The 17,796-nt window shown below is 43.8% G+C and overlaps 1 protein-coding gene across 9 annotated transcripts in view; it reads left to right on the plus strand.

Moving 5' to 3' along the window:
- GOLGB1 (golgin B1) overlaps positions 1 to 17,600 on the plus strand; it is a 36,498-nt gene extending 18,898 nt beyond the window's left edge. For all 9 annotated transcript variants that reach the window (XM_030261649.4, XM_030261644.4, XM_030261648.4 and 6 more), the window contains 10 exons: positions 226 to 5,174; positions 5,943 to 7,893; positions 8,976 to 9,154; positions 10,370 to 10,535; positions 11,653 to 11,784; positions 12,904 to 13,062; positions 13,174 to 13,271; positions 13,927 to 14,061; positions 15,478 to 15,577; positions 15,946 to 17,600. In XM_030261649.4, coding sequence (XP_030117509.4) covers positions 226 to 5,174; positions 5,943 to 7,893; positions 8,976 to 9,154; positions 10,370 to 10,535; positions 11,653 to 11,784; positions 12,904 to 13,062; positions 13,174 to 13,271; positions 13,927 to 14,061; positions 15,478 to 15,577; positions 15,946 to 16,080 — 8,004 coding nt within the window. In that variant the 3' untranslated portion in view covers positions 16,081 to 17,600. The remainder of the gene's footprint in view (positions 1 to 225; positions 5,175 to 5,942; positions 7,894 to 8,975; positions 9,155 to 10,369; positions 10,536 to 11,652; positions 11,785 to 12,903; positions 13,063 to 13,173; positions 13,272 to 13,926; positions 14,062 to 15,477; positions 15,578 to 15,945) is intronic.
- Positions 17,601 to 17,796: the final 196 nt, after the last annotated feature.

Consider the following 17,796-nt stretch of genomic DNA (forward strand, 5'->3'; position numbering starts at 1 on the left):
CACAGAATCACAAAATAGCTGGGGATGGCAGGGACCTCTGGAGGTCACCTAGTCCACCCCCCACTGCCAAGATAGAGTCCCCCTGTTATTAGCAAGGCTTCTTGTTTATTGCAGAAGCCAGCTTGAGACAGCTACAAAAGCTACAAAATGTGGAAAGCAGATACTTCCAGAAATGGCCCTTTCACAAGACTCAAAGGAAAAATGGTGCCTACTATTTTCTTTTAGGTAAGAACAGATGGCTTTACCAATAGAAGCAAGCCGTTTACTGAGGAATGTTGTCCACCTGGAATTCTAGACTATATTGCTGCAGAGAAACAGAAAGAGCTGTCTGTTTTTCTGCTGGAACTGAAAGAAGCCCAAGAAGAAATAACTTTTCTTAAAAGCCAGCTCAAGGGCCCCAGTGGCCAAACTTCTACAGGCAGCCAAACAGAAGGTAACCAGCTGGAAGAGAATTCACAGATACAGTGTCTGGAGAGGGAGGAGGAGAAGGCTTCAGATTCACAGAGTGTCTCCTTACTGAGAGAAACAGAAATGCAGCAAACTGGGTTTCTTCAGGAAAATGGAATCAGCTTCCAAGAAGAACCTCAGGGAAGCCCTGGCACCTCTCAATCTCAAGATCTGATCAAGTTACAAAACGAAATTACAGAACTGCAAATAATTCTGCAGAAATCAGAAGAATCCTTTAGGAAAGAACTAGAAGAAAAATGTGCAGAAATAAATAGGCTAAACCAGTTGGCTGAGGAATACAAGAAAAAAGGAGAGGATCCTGACAGTACATTTTGTGTTTTGACGGAAGAACAAGATCAGCTCTTGTGTCAGGCCAAAGAACTTTCTACCATAACAGAACTGAAGGAGCAAGTGAAGCAACTGGCAGAAGAGCTAGCTCTTTCAGAAAAGCAGAGACTGTCAGACAGTCAAAGCAGTCTTCTAAGAGAGCAAATCCAGAGCCTTAAAAATGAATTTAAATCCAAGGATATAAAAATTGAAGCTTTGCAGAAGGACTTGGATGAAGCACAACTTCAGCTTTCTGACCAGGACATGCAACTAAAGGATCTGAGAAGTCAGGTTGAGACAAAGGAATGTGAAGTACTTGATCTAGGACAACTTTTGAGGAAGAATACAGCAGAGATGGAAGAGCTTTCCCACAAGTTAACCTTAAAGGGACACGAGGCAGCAAGCCTGGAACAGCTTGTTGCTGAGCACACCAAGTCTATAGAGAGCCTGCAACAAGCCTTGCTGGAAAAGGACCGACAGATGGCAGAGATCAGTGTCAGCATGTCTGAGAAAATGGTCCTGTTGAATGAAGAGAAATTTTCTCTAAGAAATGAGCTGAAGAGTCTCAAGGAGCAGACAAGTCTGTTATTAAAAGCTCAGGAAGAAAAAGAACAGAACGTAGCAACAAAAGATACATGTCTGAAGTGTGGGGTGTCCAAGGAGCAGAATGAGACAGAAGCAGTGAGTAAAGAAAATGAGGAATTAGTAAATCAAGTTGAACTTCTGAGAAAAGAAAATGAGCAAGTAAAGCGGAAACTGCAAGCAGTACTTGTGAACAGGAAGGAGCTTCTGAAGAAGGTAACCAGACTGGAGAATGAATTAGAACAACTGAGTAGAGAACAAAAATCAGAAACCTCAGTGGCTCAGGCATCTGCAGGGGAGGAAGATGTGAGAAGCATGATGAGCAAAGAAATGGGTCTTGAAAACCACCCACATGAGGACTATCTGATTCAGCTGCTTTCTGAAAAGGAATCTGAGTTGCAGAGCGTCCGGAAGGAGAAAGAAATTACTGAAGCACGACTGCAGGCAGTGATTGGGGAAATGAGGCAAAGCTTGCAAGATAAGGCAAACACTGCTTCAGTTAAAGATGTAATCATGGAGCATCAGACAATTCCTGACAAAGTAACTGAAACCAATGAAAGCCCAGAAGATGATGAAGAAAATGAGAAGCATAGTTCAGCAGGTACAAATCTGGAAGAAGAACAAAAGTCTGCTCTTAAAGAAAGGATCTCAGTTCTTGAACAAGAAAAAGAACAACTTCAAAAAAAACTTCAAGAAGCTCTTGTATCTCGCAAAGACACTATAAAAAAGGCTCAAGAAAAAGACAGGCATCACAGAGAACAACTAAAACAGCAAAAAGATGATTACAACATCCTGCAAGAACAATTTGATCAGCAAAGCAAAGAGAAGGACAGCATCCAGGCTCAGCTCAGACAGCTCCAAGAGCAGAAAGGATCAGGAGAGAGTGTTTTTGGGAGTCAAGCTATGTTGGATTCTTCATGCGTGGAAGCAGAAGATACAACAAATAACAAGCTTGTACAAGTTGCAGATATTTCTGAGGAAGAGTGGAAAAAAAACCTTGACAAATTGCAGACGGAGAAAGAACAATTGGAATGTAATGTCAGCCATATGCAAAGGGAGCTTGCTCACAAATCAGAATTAATCTTTGATTTGCAACAGCACATAGCACAGTTGTTTATAGAGATAGAAGGGCTGAAGAGAACCTCTGACCAAGCTAAAGCTAAGGAAGCAAGTCTTCAGACAGAATTGGAGGAGAATCAAGGAAGACTTTCTGGAGTGGCCAGTCTGGAGGACTTGAAAGTACTTATGCATCAAAAGGATGACGAAATTGAATTTCTTAACCAGCAGTTAAAGGAGAAAAGTGACGCTCTCAATAATGTGCAGGCACAGTTGCTGGAAAAAGAGGAATCAGTCCAAAGGCTGTGTAGTCAGTTGGAAGCTCAGGCTCAGGTGCATGAGGAGCAAAGCAAGCGACTACAAACAGAGATGCTTGAAATTCAGGAGAAGCAAGAGGACAATGCAGAAGCAGCTAAGCAGAAAAATCAAATGCAAAGAAAGTTGCAAGCAGCACTTATCTCTAGAAAAGAGGCCCTAAGGGAGAGCAAATCTCTAAAAGAAGAGCTAGCTAATGCTAAAACTACTATTGACAATCTTTCTGTCAGGCTGGCAAATGTGGAAAGCCAAATATGTGGCCATGTTAAAGAAACCGATACCTTAACAGAAAAATTAGCATGCCTTGCTGGAGAGCGAGAAAAACTTACTGCAGAAATTGATAAACTACTTAGAGAAAATCAGAATCTTGATGGATGCTGTAAAAACCTTACACTTACTCTGGACAGAGTTGTTCTAGAGAAGGAGAAGCTGGAGAAGGAGGTGGAATCATTAAAGAGCTTTCAAGCCACTGAGAGTTCTGAGTGGCAGGAGAAATACAAGGAGCTTCAGGGAGAATATGAAACTCTGCTGCAGTCATATGAGAATGTGAGTAATGAGGCTGAGCGAATTCAGTGTGTGTTGGAAACTGTTAGGCAGGAAAAGCAGGAAATTTTCATTCAGCTAAAAGGGGCTGAAGCAAAAAAACAGGAAACAGATAAGCAGCTACAGGAAGCTGGACAGGAAATTGATGAAATGAAGGAGAAAATGAGGAAATTTGCAAAATCAAAGCAACAAAAGATCCTGGAACTAGAGGAGGAGAATGAGAAGCTTAGAGCAGAGATGCATTTTACAGATGGAGAGCTACACAGGACTGGAGACAGCTTTACAAACACTAGCCTGAAAGAAGATCTGGAGTGCTCTAGGAGGGAGTGCCAGTCTCTTTCTACTCAGCTTGAGACAGTAATGGCTGAAAAGGAGTCTCTTAATGAAGAGATTGTAGACTTGAAGTGCCTTTTGCAGGTAACAGAATCTAAGCTGAGGGAAAGCAGAGAACTTGTAGACAGGTGTGTTGCCCAGCAGACAGCTGGGGAACAAACTGAGGCCGTTGCCACACCACCACCAACAGAAGAGTCTGAAAATCAAGTGGACGTCACTTTTCGACCAGAGCTCCCTGCTGCAGAGCTGGAACAAGAGGCATTTGGAAGGGATCGACCTTGTGAGGATCCTGCTCTCTACAGACAGCAAATAGCTGAGCTCACCAAGCGAATCACAGAGATGGAAGATAATAGAAGGGCTTCAGAGCAACAGCTGGGTGACATCAGCAGGTGTGTTGAGACTTTAGAAGGTGAGAAAAGGGCTTTAGAGCACCAAATGGGAGAGAAAGTCCTTGAAGTGAATGATCTGCAGGCTACAGTAGCAAAGATGGAGCAAATGGTCCAAGAAGCCAGAGATGACCTGGTCAGAATGACAGCACTGAAGGATGCTCTAGAGGCTGAAAAGGATGACTTGGAAGAAAGGCTCATGAATCAGCTGGCAGAACTTAATGGAAGTATTGGAAACTATCAGCAAGATGCAACAGACTTTCAAATCAAAAATGATCAACTGAAACATGAACTTCAGAGCTTGCAGAGAATGATGCACAAACTGGAGGAGGAGAAAAGTCAGATGGCAAAGGAGAAAAGCGAAGCAAGTTCAGAAAAGCAAAAGGAATTTGTAGAAAAGCTAAAATACAATTGGAGAGGAGAAAGCAGCACACACATAAAGGAGCTTCAAGAACTGCTGAAACAGAAACAGCAGGAGATTAAGCAGCTGCAGAAGGACTGTATCAAAAGCCAGGAAAAGAACACTAGTTTAGAAAGAACTGTTAAAGCTCTGGAATTTCTGCAGAGTGAGACTCAGAAAGAGGTAGAAGCAGCCAAAGAAATTTCAGCTAAAGCAGTTGAAGACACCAAGAAAGCCCAGGCAGAGCTTGCTCACTGCAGAGTAGTGTTGGATGACACTCAGAGTGAGGCAGCAAGGGTTCTAGCTGAGAGTATCAAAGTGAAAGAAGAGTTGCAAGCACACAAAGATAAAATTAAAATTCAAATGAAGAAAAAGGATGAGGACTTTGAGAGAAGACTGGAACGGGAAAAAGACAAGCACTCAAAGGAGATCAAAAACATGGAAGAAAAGCTGGCAACATTGCAGAGGGAGAAAGACCATATGGAAACAACAGTTGGTGATCTGCAAGACTCCTTGAAGACAAAGGATCAAGAAGCCAAGCAACTGGAAGGCAGTCTAAACAAAGCACTAGCCCAGCTTGCAACTTTCACCAGGAGCATGTCTTCCCTTCAGGATGATAGGGATAGAGTGATAGACGAATCAAAAACATGGGAGAAGAAATTCACTGAAACTATTCAAAAGAAGGAAGAAGAAATACGTTTGAAAGAGGAAGCTTGTATTGTGCTACAGGACCAGGTGAAACACATGACCATGCGTGTGGAAGAACTCCAGACTCATATAGCCAGGTAAAAAAGCAGTGTCAGGGGAGGTTTATCAGGAAAAGGTTGCTTTGTATTTGTTATCTGCACAAGGACATGGGGTGATCACTCTAGAATAGTCCTTCTTCACGTCCCTAGAATACTGTGTTAAATCTGTTCTCAGTGACAAGCACTCACCATCTGATTACGCTCCAGAGTATTTCAAATTTCAGATTAATTAAAGAGTTTCTTTTGCACTGAGAAGTCAAGAAAGCATTGGGATACATAATTCCAGTTTAGTCCCAAAACAAATTTTAAGGGGAAGATGGAGCTATGGAAACCTATCAAAATGTGTATACATCTGTGTATTTCCAAAATTTAAAACCAAACCATTCTTATATGAGTAAAGTTGTTTTATATATATGCTGTATCTTTGCATGATGAAGTATTAAATGGACATCAAAGGTACCAGAACAGCAATTTCATTGTGGGATGGCATGGGGTTGTTTTTATTGCTAGCTACAATGGACGAGAGAAGTAATGTAACAACAGAAAGGTGATAACATTCAGTGTTTAAGTGAACACTTTTTTAGTATTGACATGAACAACTTTAAAAGAATATATTCCCTGCCACCACCCCTTTAAGGCAGTAGTACAGTCAGAACTTTAAAATATATCTTGAATTTTAAATTGAGAGATGTTTCCAGCTTGTTTTCTTTAAGTAAAACAAAATTAGAATAAGAACAGAGTTGGTGTGGGTTTAGATACTGAGATACTTTGTGGATTTTTGACCAACTTAATATTTTCTCTTTTCAGGCTGGAATGCAACAAGAAAGACTGGGAGGCTGACTGCAGGAAGGAGATTCAGCATCATCAAAAGACATGTGAAATGTTGCAGGAGGAAAAAAAAGAGCTTTTGACTCAGCTTGAGGGGTCTCAGGAACTGTACAGCAAGTCTCAGAATGAACAGCAGGAACTGGAGTCAGAAATCAGCAGCCTAAGAGACCAGCTTGCTGACTTACAAAATTCCTTCACCAAATGTGAGCTGGCCAGGGAAGAGCTGGGGACTGTGGTCAAGCAACAAGAGATGAGTATCCAGAATTTTAAACTCAGCTGTGAGCAGCTTGAAGCTGACTTGCAGGCTTCGAAGGACCTAACAAATAAGCTGCATGAAGAAACCAGTGCCAAAGATCAAAAGATCATGAGTTTGCTGTCTGCCAAAGAAGAAGCAGTGATGGCTGCTCTAGCTGAATTACAGCAGCAACATTCTGAAGAGATGAAAGAGTTGGAGTGTAGGCTAAGTAAGGAGGAAGATGATAAAAAAGCCTTGGAAAATGAGAAGAACAAGTTTCTTGGCAAACTCGATCATCTGACTGAAAAGATGAAGATAAGCAGAGAAGAAAGTAAGCAGCAGAAGGCACAGCTGGACTCCTTCACCAAGTCCATGACATCTCTGCAGGACGACCGAGACCGCATTCTCAGGGACTACAAGCAGCTTGAGGAACGCCATCTTGTTATAATCCTGGAAAAAGACCAGCTAATTCAAGAGGCTGCTGCTGAAAACAACAAGCTCAAGGAAGAAATGAGAAGTTTCCATAGCCAGATGGATGACCTCAACTCTGAGAATGCCAAGCTGAATGCAGAGTTGGTGCGGTACAGAGAAGACCTTAATCAAGTGATTTCAATAAAGGACTCCCAACAGAAGCAACTTCTCAAAATACAGCTTCAGCGGATCCAAACTCTGGAAAATGAGAAGGCAATCATAGAAAAACAGCTGAAAGAGTCTGAGCATACTCAGGATGATCTCAGGAAGTGCACGGAAGCCTTAAGAGAGGATAAGGTCAGTATGTCTCAAGAGATTGAAACTCTTACGTCCTCTCTGTCGCAGGTGCAGAGTGAGATGGCAGCATTACGTGAGGGGAGTCCCATTGTGGAGTGTCAAGCAGAACTGAAGGCTCGAGAGAAAGAGGTACAAGGACTGAGTCATGAGCTTTCCCTCTCTCAGAAAAGAATAAGAGAACTTGAGGGGGAGCTAGAAGGTGTTCAGAGGGATGCAGCCAAGAGAGTGGGAGAGGCTGAGGACAGGCTTCGGAAGGAATTGAAGCACCTGCATCATGATGCAGGGATAATGAGGAATGAAACTGAGACAGCTGAGGAGAGAGTAGCAGAGTTGGCACGGGATTTGATGGAAATGGAACAGAAATTGCTTGAAGTCACAGATGAAAACAAAGATCTCAGAGCTCAAATTCAGTCTTTTGGGAGGTCCATGAGCTCTCTTCAGGATAGCCGAGACCAGGCCAATGAAGAGCTTCATATTTTGAAACAGAAATATTCTGCAGACTTAGAGGAACAAAAGAGTCTAGTGCAGAATCTTCAGACACAGATGGCTCAGCTACAAGAGGAGCAATGTTCCACTGTCAGGGACCGAGATACGGTGAGGTCTGAGCTGACAGAACTGCAGAAGGCTATTGATGAAAGAGGTCTCTTGGCCCAGATTGAGAAACTTAATCAGCAACTCAGAGCTAAAGATGATGAGCTTCTCCACTTGTCTTTGGAATTGGAAGGCTCTTCCAACCAAGTCAAATCTTTCTCCAAGGCTATGGCAAGCCTGCAGAATGACCGAGACCGTCTGCTGAATGAATTGGACAAAACACGTAAGATTGAAGAAGTGAAACAGCAAGCAGAAGGGAGCATTTCCACCACTGCTTCGGAAGTGCAGAGTCTGAAGAAGGCACTGGCCTCCTTGCAGAGTGACAGAGACAGAGTAGTAAGTCCATGTTCTCTCTTCCTGCTCTTACTTTAAGCACCACAGGAGGTTTGGATCTTCAAGTCTTAAAATTCAGCATGCTTAGGTCTGGTAATTGCAATGTGATGCATAGATCATGCTGCATCTTCATGGAATCACATGAAGATAGTGTTGATTCAAAGGGAATAGTTGAGATTCAAAGGGTCTTCTGGAGATCTTCTAATCCAGCCCCCCTGCATAAACAAGGCTTCTGGAATAGGTTGCTCTGTACAATGTCCTGTTGGATTTTGAATTGGTAAATATTCCACAGCTTCTCTGGCCAACCTGTTTTTTCATGTATCTGGAAACGGTTTCCAGAATTAGTTTCTCCCTCACTTTCCCAGGGATGGAGATGAGGCTGACCAGACTGCAGGTTCACAATTCTTCTTTCTTGCCCTTCTTGTAGGTAGGGATGATATTTGCCTTCTTCTAGTCTTCAGGAACCTCTTGGGTCGCCATGACCTTTCAAAGGTAATGGAGTTGCCTCCCAGTGACCTTAGCATTTGTGGGCATGCTCCATCAGACCCCATGGATCCAGTATGGGCCATCTGTATTATTTTCTCTAGCATGGAGGCTGTGATTCCATTCTTAACTTCCCAGGGTGGTTTCTCTGTTAGGTTGGTTTAAAATATGAAATCATTGAAATAAGGTCCCTATTAACCTGCATAGTTCTCATCTGTGTCAGCTCATTTGATTTGCTTAAGATTTCTAAAAGAGACTAGAACAAAGGCTTGAGTTTCCTCCTCCTCTTGGCAGCTGACTTTCAAGGCTCGTACAAGACCTTGCAGATTCCTTTTGACATCCTTACCTGCAAACTGGATGTGTCTGTGTTTGTATAGTCTCTGGCACAGTGCAGCCCAGCAAGTTCCAGAGTTGCTGTTGCTGGTCAGAAGACAGACTTTGACAATCAGGTCCCACTGCCACTCATTGAGCACTGTCCTGTCTCCAGAGTCAGTTATGTGACCTTTTCTCCCTCCACAGTAAGGAATGCTCTTAAACAGTTCTAAGTAATAAACCTGATGTTTGCTCAGCTGTCACACAATGATGTTTCTCTTTAATTCCAGGTAAGAGAGCTGGAGAATCTGCAGCAGCAATACATCCTGGTCGGGGTGGAAGCTGCTGAGAATTCTCGCTTAAAGGCACAGCTGCAGCAATGGGAGCAAGAGGCAGACAAACAGCTTCGTCTACAAGAACAGCTGAGGCAGGAAGGAGTTGTGTACCAGCAGGAGCTCCAGCAGCTCAGGTGAGCTGTCTGTCTGCTCCCTGCTCGGTGAGGTTGCAAATGTGTTTGTTTCTCTCAAAGAGCAGTTGTGGGCAGAGGTGGACGGAATGCTGAGAACCTCAGCCTGGACTGTGCCAAGTGACACTGAGCACTCTGCCCTGGCCAGGAGAGGACACGTATTTCCCTCGTCCAGTTTCTGCCTCAGAATTACAGCCCAGCAGCTTGCAGGTCAATGCCTGTGTGAAATAGATCAATGACGTTTTTGTTTTTATTTCCTTCATCCAGTGGTGGTCAGTATCATCTGCTGGAGAGGAAACTGAGGCTGTTTCTTGTATTGGAACTTATGTATATGATCACAGTACTCTCCATTCCAGGCTGCTGCTGAACACCCTTTATTATCCCACTGATATCATAGTTTAGAGCATACTACTTTTGTATGTCTGTCTTAGTCTTATTTCACTTGCTCTATGTCTTCTAGTTTGTTTTTTTTTTTAACTCTGTAATTCAAGTCTAGTAAAATTGTCTTTTCCAACTGGACTAAAACTAGTCAGAGAAATATGCTCTGTTCTGTAAACAAGCAGAAATGCTTTCAGATATTTCAGAGATCCATTTAAGAATGCCTGAGGCTTGAATGAAAAGGGTAGGATTTTCTTTATGGAAAGGTCTATGGCTTATCTTTGTCCAGAGTGATATAAAAACCTGTAGTTCTCTCCCTCCCCCCTACTCCCAATCTGATCCTCAAATTAACACTTCAGATCTTCTAAAGTTTGAAGCATCTTACAAATTTTATTTATCCTGACAAAAGAACAGGAGGTTTTACGCTGTACATGAAGTGATGGCCTCAGGTTGGTGCGGTGTGATCAGTACCGTGGGTCTGGTGCACATATGACCTGCAGAGAAGTTATTATGGGGACAAGTGGCATTGCCAGTGATTTCTTTGACAAAACTCTCTACAGTGAGATCAAAACAATGTCCAGGCACACAAAGTGTGAAAAAGTCACCCTAGGACAGCATGGAACAATCCAAAGGGTTCAACCAAATACAGGAAATTTCCTTAAACCTGCTTTTAAGGTTCCTGTACTTAAGTGGGTTTTTTTTTTGGTTTTTTGTCTTGGCTTGGTTATAATACTTTGTGTCTAGCATGAGGTGATGATTGAATGACCCTTGGTTTATTCTTAGCTGGGCACCTGGTCATCATAAGTGATACTGGTAACTTCCCTTGTTTATGTTGGGCAGACAGGAGAAGACCACCTGGGAAAAGCAGAGCAGCAGCATGAAGGAGCAGTACCTGATGGCCATTGCAGAGAAGGACAAGCAGCTGAGCCATTTACAAAGGATCACACAGGAAATGAGGCTGCCCTTCAGCAAGTTTCAAACCGTAGAGGAACAGCACCAAAGCAAGGTGGGTGGAAAGATACAGATTCTTTACTGGAAATGTGAAGCTTGAAACTCAGCCAGAAGAGCATGTGTTACCTGTATCCAGCTCCTGCAGACTGCAGCATGGGATGTGGTTGTGAGGCCTCCAACGATAATACCAACAGTCTAACTTGCATCACTGCAAGTTGTAGAAATTATGGCATACCCTTAAGTGCTTTTCATTAAGTTCCTGGTTTCCAGTGTTTCGAGAGAGAGGGTAAAAGAGACAGGGCTTCTGAGGCACCTTGGGTCCTTTGGAGTGGCATGGAACTTCTCAGGTGTGTATTCTGGCTGGTTTGGAATTGCCCTCTTGCACTCTCTTTGAATCTAAGCTTTTCTGTCTTAGTTCTTATTTTAATTTCAGATCTTAATTTTTAAGTTTTCTATTGAATTTTTCTTGCTGTTTTTACTGTAACAGGTATCTGCAATCCTGGTTCAAGCCCAGAGATGCTGACGCTTGAATACTGCACTTTCTCTCTTACTCCCCCTGTATACAGTCCTAAAAGTGGAGTGGAATGTGTTTGGTATTTTGCTTGTCTAGGGAAGGCTGCATGCACAGTGTAGTGCATCAGAGCCAAGACAGAATTGTCCCAGCCATGTCTGCAATGTCCCAGTGGTTTATGTCAGTGGATGGGGTAGCAAATCTCCATTATCCCCTTGATACACCCATGCATATTTGCAAAGAAAAAGCTTGAACAATGTTCATGTGATGCTTTCCAAGGGGATTCTTCAGTGCTGGCCCTCTCGTCTTTGTTGATTAGAGCAGTGTGGACGTTGCTTTAGGTTTTTGTTTGGTTTTAATTTTCTCATTCATGTGTCTTTTTTTTTTTTTTTTTCTTCCTGTGTTGCAAATAGCTTTAAGACAACTTTTGAGTAGGACCCATCATATGTGCAAGTCTGATGATCTTTCCTGACTGTTTGTATTTTCGGTTGGCTTTTAGGATATTTCTATTTATTCCCCATTTTCTCTTTTCTCTGAGTAGATCAAGTTCCAGGTCTAGGAATAATGTTAGATTTGACCATGGAATACTGAAAAGAGAGGAGAAACACAAGAGCGAGTTGTCACACATGCAGTATATTTTTCATTGTCCTTTCCTTGGCAGATTTCTCCAGAAGTCCTGAAAGATGACTTTTCAAGCCTAGAAGCAGAGATGAAACACCTCCAGGCCCAGCTAAATGACAGTCTGAAAGAACTGCACCAGAAAGAGCTCAGAATTCAGCAGTTAAACAGCAAGGTACTGATACATGTCTTATATTTGCTTGCAGTCAGGGACAAGGAATGTGGGGAGGGTTTGGCTGGAATAGGGCTCAGGAAGCAGGAATTAATCTGTCCTTGCAGGTGTTGAATGAAGTAACACAAAATAAGAAGTACATCTCTCACAAAAGCAGTGTTAGAACCACAGTGATGGATTCGCTGCTGCTGAATGGGGCTGGCACAGCAGCAGAGCCCATCCTCCATGTCCCACACTGCTCTCCCTCAGCAGCTGTGAGAGCCAGAGCAGTGCAGAGAGAACCCATGAGTGGGACAGCTGTTCTGTATAGACCAGAAGGATATCCAGGCCCCAGGCAGATCCCATCCAGCAGGCTCAGTGACAGGGTCTGAACCAGCACCTTTTCTGCCACTGCCATTTAGTGCCCTTTCTCCCAGGTGACCAGAGGGAGAAAGGAGGAGGGAAGAAGGCAGGGGAGGAAAAAAAGAGGTGACAGAAGGAGAGAGGGGAGGAGAGAGGACAGATGGAGGGGACAGTGGGGGAAAGAAGCTGGCTGGGGGAGATGAAGGCCAGACAAAGGGACCAGAGAGCGAGACCATATGAAGAAAGTTGTTTACAGGTTCCATGTCTATTGTCAGGAGCACTTTCTAGCCTCCTGCTTCCTGGACTGCTGAAGGAAGTCCCTCCTTGGGAAGGCAAGCTTGTCATCTTCACTTCTGCCTGCCAGCTTGAAACACTTCCTTCATTTCAGTGCAAAATCACAATCGGTTAATTCCCACACTGAAATGGAAGACCCAGAATTTATCAATCTTCAGAAAGAGAGCTGTGTTCAAGGACAAAGTGAGAATATAAAATAATAATTTACTGATGATATATCTGAAAGGTTTAGGTCGATATCAGCACTTTAGAAATCTTGTTTTGGACATGTAGTATTCTGTACATCTCTTTGATGTTTTGAGACTCCTGTTGCAGAAACCTTTGCCACAAGCTGCTCTTGGAGATTGTCACTGGTCCTTTGATATTAGCGATGGGCAACGTGGCAGTTATGTGTTCTCAAGAGAATTCTTACGTTCAGCAAGACAGAGAACAATTTTGCTTTCACAAAATCAATTTCTTTGCTTGCCGGTTGTGTTCTCTTCTCAGCTATCACAGGTCTATGAAGAGAAAAATGCCCTCTCGCTCCAGCTCCGAGGGAGCAGTCGGAGCACCTGTGAGAGCCATCAGCACTACAGCGAGGTCCTGAGCCGCTGCCTCGCGCTCGAGAGGCAGCTCCAGGAGCTGCAGGCTGCAGACAAGAGCATGGTAAGGGGGGAGAAGCTCACTTCAAGTGGCTCTGCAAACTGTCCAGCATTGTAGTGGATGTATGTCCTCTCCATTCAGTGCAGTTTGCAGTATGTTCCTGTGTTCTTTCAGGAGCTGTTTGCAACAGATGCTGCTCCAGGAGCACCCCAAGAAAAGAATGAGGCACAGAGAGGCACTTACACACCTGAACTGCAGGAGCTGCAGCTGAGGTAGAGAAAGTCTGAGAAAACAGGGGTTGGGATGTTGGTCCTGATGGAGGCCTTGAGGCTAGTGATGAGCCTTATGCTTTTACTCTGCCGCCAGTGTGTTGGTAAAACTCAGTCCCACGCTAGGATCTTGTGGACTTGGAGGAACTGTCGTATGCACTTAGTAGCTGTCAGTGGTTACCTCTTTGGATTAGAGCTTCAAAAAAACCACAAGGATAACATACAGCAGCAATGCCAGCCAAACCAGCATCTTGGATCTGGTAGGCTGCATCCTCAGTAGCTGCTGAAGTACATCAATGGTCCTGGGTCTCAAGGTTGTAGCCTGAGAGTGTGTCTGGAATTGAGATGTAGCACAGGATTCCTTGTAACCTTCTGAAACTAAGATCTAGCACATGATTCCTTTCAAAATAATTTTCAGAAGGTGGAGCCATGGTGACAGAGGCAAGGAACTCCTTCCTGATGTGAGACAGAAGCTTCAAGAGATTTATCTTCTCTCCTGTTTCCCAAATAGTTTATATATAGTAAAGATGATTAAGTCTCCTGTGTGAGCTGGGAGGTAATTTGAGTCTGTTCACACACTGCGTTAGTGAATAGAATAGAAACACAGTGGTCCACGATTTGGGCTTTTTATGGCATATGCTTTATTATTTTATGACAGGTTGTCTGAAACAGAACATTTACATAGCAGCATAAAGCAGGATATGAAGTATTTGGAGGAGCAGCTGGAGGAAGAAAGGGACCGTCGTCTTGCTGCAGAGGAGGCGCTTTTTGCAGCACAGGATCAGATCAGGAGGTGAGGCAGCTTGAGCAAACACACATTCGCCACAGAAGTGTGCTGGTTCTAGCTCTGTTTTTCATATGCACTTCATCACATCTTTCTGGCAAGTGGCACTGGGCACAGAGGCAGCTACCATGTCTGTCACAGAATCACAGAAAGGTTGAGGTTGATGGTCCAAAGGGGTTGAGGTTGAGGAGCCTCCAAAGACCATCTGGCCCAGCCCCCTGCTCAGCCTAGACCCAGTTGCCCAGGACCATGTCCAGATGGCTGAGTGTCTCCAAAGAGGAAGGCTTCACAACCTCCCTGGGCAACTGTTCCTTCAGTTGTAGGCAGATAGGATGAGACAAATTATTAGACATTAAGACAAGCTCTGTGTAGAAATTAGATGCCAACTTTCTCAGTTTGTTAAATTAACTACTGGAAAATATAATTTGGAGACTGAGAATTGGGTGCAGGCTGAAGAGGAGTTCTCATGCTTCCAGGGGATTTGTCTGTTCAGTAAGCACCTTGCTGTCATGCCTGAAGTTTTGACTTGAAGAATATCACTCATTTTTAATGTATTGCAAATTAACATCAAGTTTTCATTAATTTGGTTATTGAGAAACAATGAAACACTTAGGAGAAAGGACTTTTGTCCACCTTTCCCAGGCTTAGCTTCAGCCTAGCTCCCCTGTCCTGCCCCGTGCCCTGAGAGTCAGCAGAGCAAAGGCAGCTTATCTGGACTAATGTTGGGATTAGCGTGCAGTGAACAGCAGGTTCAAAATGCTTGATTCTCCTCATTGGTTATGGAGGGGGCTTTAGCACATGACCTGATTGTAGGCACATGTGATGTGCATTTCCTGGTAGTTCAAATAACTGGAGTTATGGATTAGTGGACTCCTTTACGTGAAAACAATGCCTTTCTTCTGACACACTTGCTGATTTAGCCAAAAAATAATGGTCTGTATAGAAGAATTCTGGATGAGGTTCCCTGGTAATAGCTACAAGGTTTGGACAACTGTAGCTCCTTCTGGCATTAACATCTATAAAAGCCTCCTCCAGCAGCTGATCTCACTAATGAACCATAGCCCCAGGATGTGACTGTTGCCTCTGTCACTAGAAAATAGGAAGAACCAGCACTATTGCAGCCAGAGCTGGCTTGCAAAATAATTTCATAGAATTTAAAGCATACACGTGTATCATATGCCCTGGCTTCTTTCAAGTCACACTAAAAAATTTCACTTGAAATGAAGAAGGACTCCTGCTAGCTAGGCCACCCCATTCTTTTGCTCAATGTGAGCTTAGGAGGCATAGCACCTGTTCAAATGGAACCAGGACTTTCTTGCAGGGATTGATTCCTTTTTTTGAGAAATACCTTCTTTCCTAAGCTTGATTACAGTGGTGATTTGGGACATCATAATAAAAAACTGAATTTCATATTTGTTCTGGCAGGTTGCAGTCAAGTGAGTGGTCCTCTTCCATAAGTGCCAGCATTGATATGACTCCAGGTCATGAGCAGTCCTTACTGATCAACTCCATGGATTCCAGCAGAGTAAGAGTTTAACATTCACAGCTGTCAATTATGTGAGCCCCAGCTGATTCAAGAAACTGTGATCCTATAGCACTTAAGTTCCTGTGCAGAGACACATAAATGAGTTGGGGACTGTAGTTTTTCTGCTCTCACCATGCTGGAAACAAAATTGGGTGGGGCTTGTTCATGGGCAGCCTGCAGAGAGCAGGGGGAGGGGAGCATTTAATGATGGTTGCCCTAGTGTTAGTATCTGACAGCGGAGCAAGTTGGGGAAAGTTTATGCTCATTAGCTTCAACAAACTTACCTCCTTGGTCTGGAGAGCTCTGGATGAAGGCAGCTGGGGCCACAGCCATTCCTTGTAGTGACTGTTCTCTCTTTACTCTTCCAGACCCGGAGTACTCCTGGACTGCGACGCCTGTTACGCTCTCTCTTCCGCTCCCGGGCCCACTTGCCCCTGCTAGTGGCCACGTATCTGCTTGCTCTCCATGTCCTGCTCTTCCTGTGCTTCACAGGCCACCTGTGAGCAGGAGTGACAGCTTTTCCTCCAGCCTCAGCCCTGTGCATGCTGAAGGCCTGCACATTCTCACAGAAGGGCACCACTTGCCCCAGCTGCAGCCTTTCCCAAACCAGCACTGAAGCAGCAGCTGCAGCCAGCACCTGCTGTCAGTGCTGGTGCTGGGGAGCTGCTCCCAGGAGATCTGCCCTCCCTCAGTGTTTCTACATGCGTGGTTCGTTTTCTGAGCCACAGTTGTGCTGCAAGCCTCAAGGACAGCATCTGTTCCTGTACCTGGAAGCAATTTAGATAGAATAGTGCTGCAGTAGGAATACGAAAAATACTCTTGAGTTGCTGCAGTACTTCAGCACTTCTACAACTGCACAATATTCCCCCTCTTAGGCTGAATCCATGAGTGGAGTTGGGGGAACACTGTAGCTGGATGTGAAAGAATTGTCTTCCCTTTCTTCCTTCTACCCCTTAGATTTGCTCCATGGTTCAGAGCTGTCTGAAATGCATATCCTAAGGAGGTTATGGTCACTTTAAGGAATGTGAATTTTAAAGCCATGCTTCCCGCTCAGTTGCGTCTCCTGTTGAAGAAGGGCCAAAATTAGTATATCTAGCCTGGTGAGCATTCCATTTAAAATCATTCATATGTCTGCCCTGACAAGCCTGTAAAATAATGCCAGTAATTTAGTTATTTAAAAGGAATAGGAAATATGAAACCTTTTAACTCGTAAGTTTAAAATCCTCCTATTTATAGCATTTATGCACCTCTTATGATGGAAGGTGCTGCCTTACCTCTAGTAGAGCAGCCCTGTTCCTGCCTTCTCATCCACTAAATACTCATCATGAGATGTACAGGCTGTTGAAGGGGTCCATAATGTGCTGTGTGGGCCCAAAGCAAAGGCAGAAACTCCAGAAATAAACTCTCTCCCTTGTGCTGAAGAAGGAGCCAGAGTTCTAAAACCTTCTGGTTTTAGATCCCTCTGGTGTAGAAAGCTGGTGCTGGTGTTTGGGCATGTTTGAACCCAAATCAAATGATGGAAATGAACTGAATCTTTTATGATATATGGAAATATGGATATATTTCCATATGTTTTCTAAAAACCTCCTGAATTTGAGACTGTCATCTTCCAAAAGGAGAATGTTGAATGCAAAGGAAGTTCAGTCCTATTCATTGTCAGATCCTGAGTGGTTGTTTCATTCGGAGTACTGGCCAGGAGAATCCTATCTGCCTCTTAGTAGAGCATTAACAATCACATTTTTCCCATGGGAAAGAGGTAGTTCTTTTGATATTGCTGGTAAACTAAGCTGCTGTAGCCAGTGCAGAAAGCCTGTTTGAGGGTAGATTGATTTCACTGGTAGCTAAACCAGCTGGATCTCTGGCAGGTCCAGATCACTGGCTCTAGGTATCCTCTTGTAGGCTGTCTGTGATTATCAGTGTGAACTTCCTCTAACTATGTCAAATTCAGTGACCAAATAGTTTGTCTATATCTTCCTGGGGTATGAGCTCCTGTGTGTATAATAAAGTTTATTTTTCAGATGGAGTTTGTGTTACATTGCCACGTATCTGTGCAAGTGGAGAGTGTAGTGCTGCTGTAGCAGCACACCTTGTGTGGGACACGGTGGGACTGCAGGTCTCCTTTGTGTACACTGCCTTGTGGGATGGTTGCAGAAGCTGTTTCTTTATACAGTGTGAATGCCTAGATGATGACCTTTTTTCCCTATCTCACCTCTTGCTCA

This window comes from Taeniopygia guttata, chromosome 1A, assembly GCF_048771995.1.
Source record: "Taeniopygia guttata chromosome 1A, bTaeGut7.mat, whole genome shotgun sequence".
Lineage (NCBI taxonomy): Eukaryota > Metazoa > Chordata > Aves > Passeriformes > Estrildidae > Taeniopygia > Taeniopygia guttata.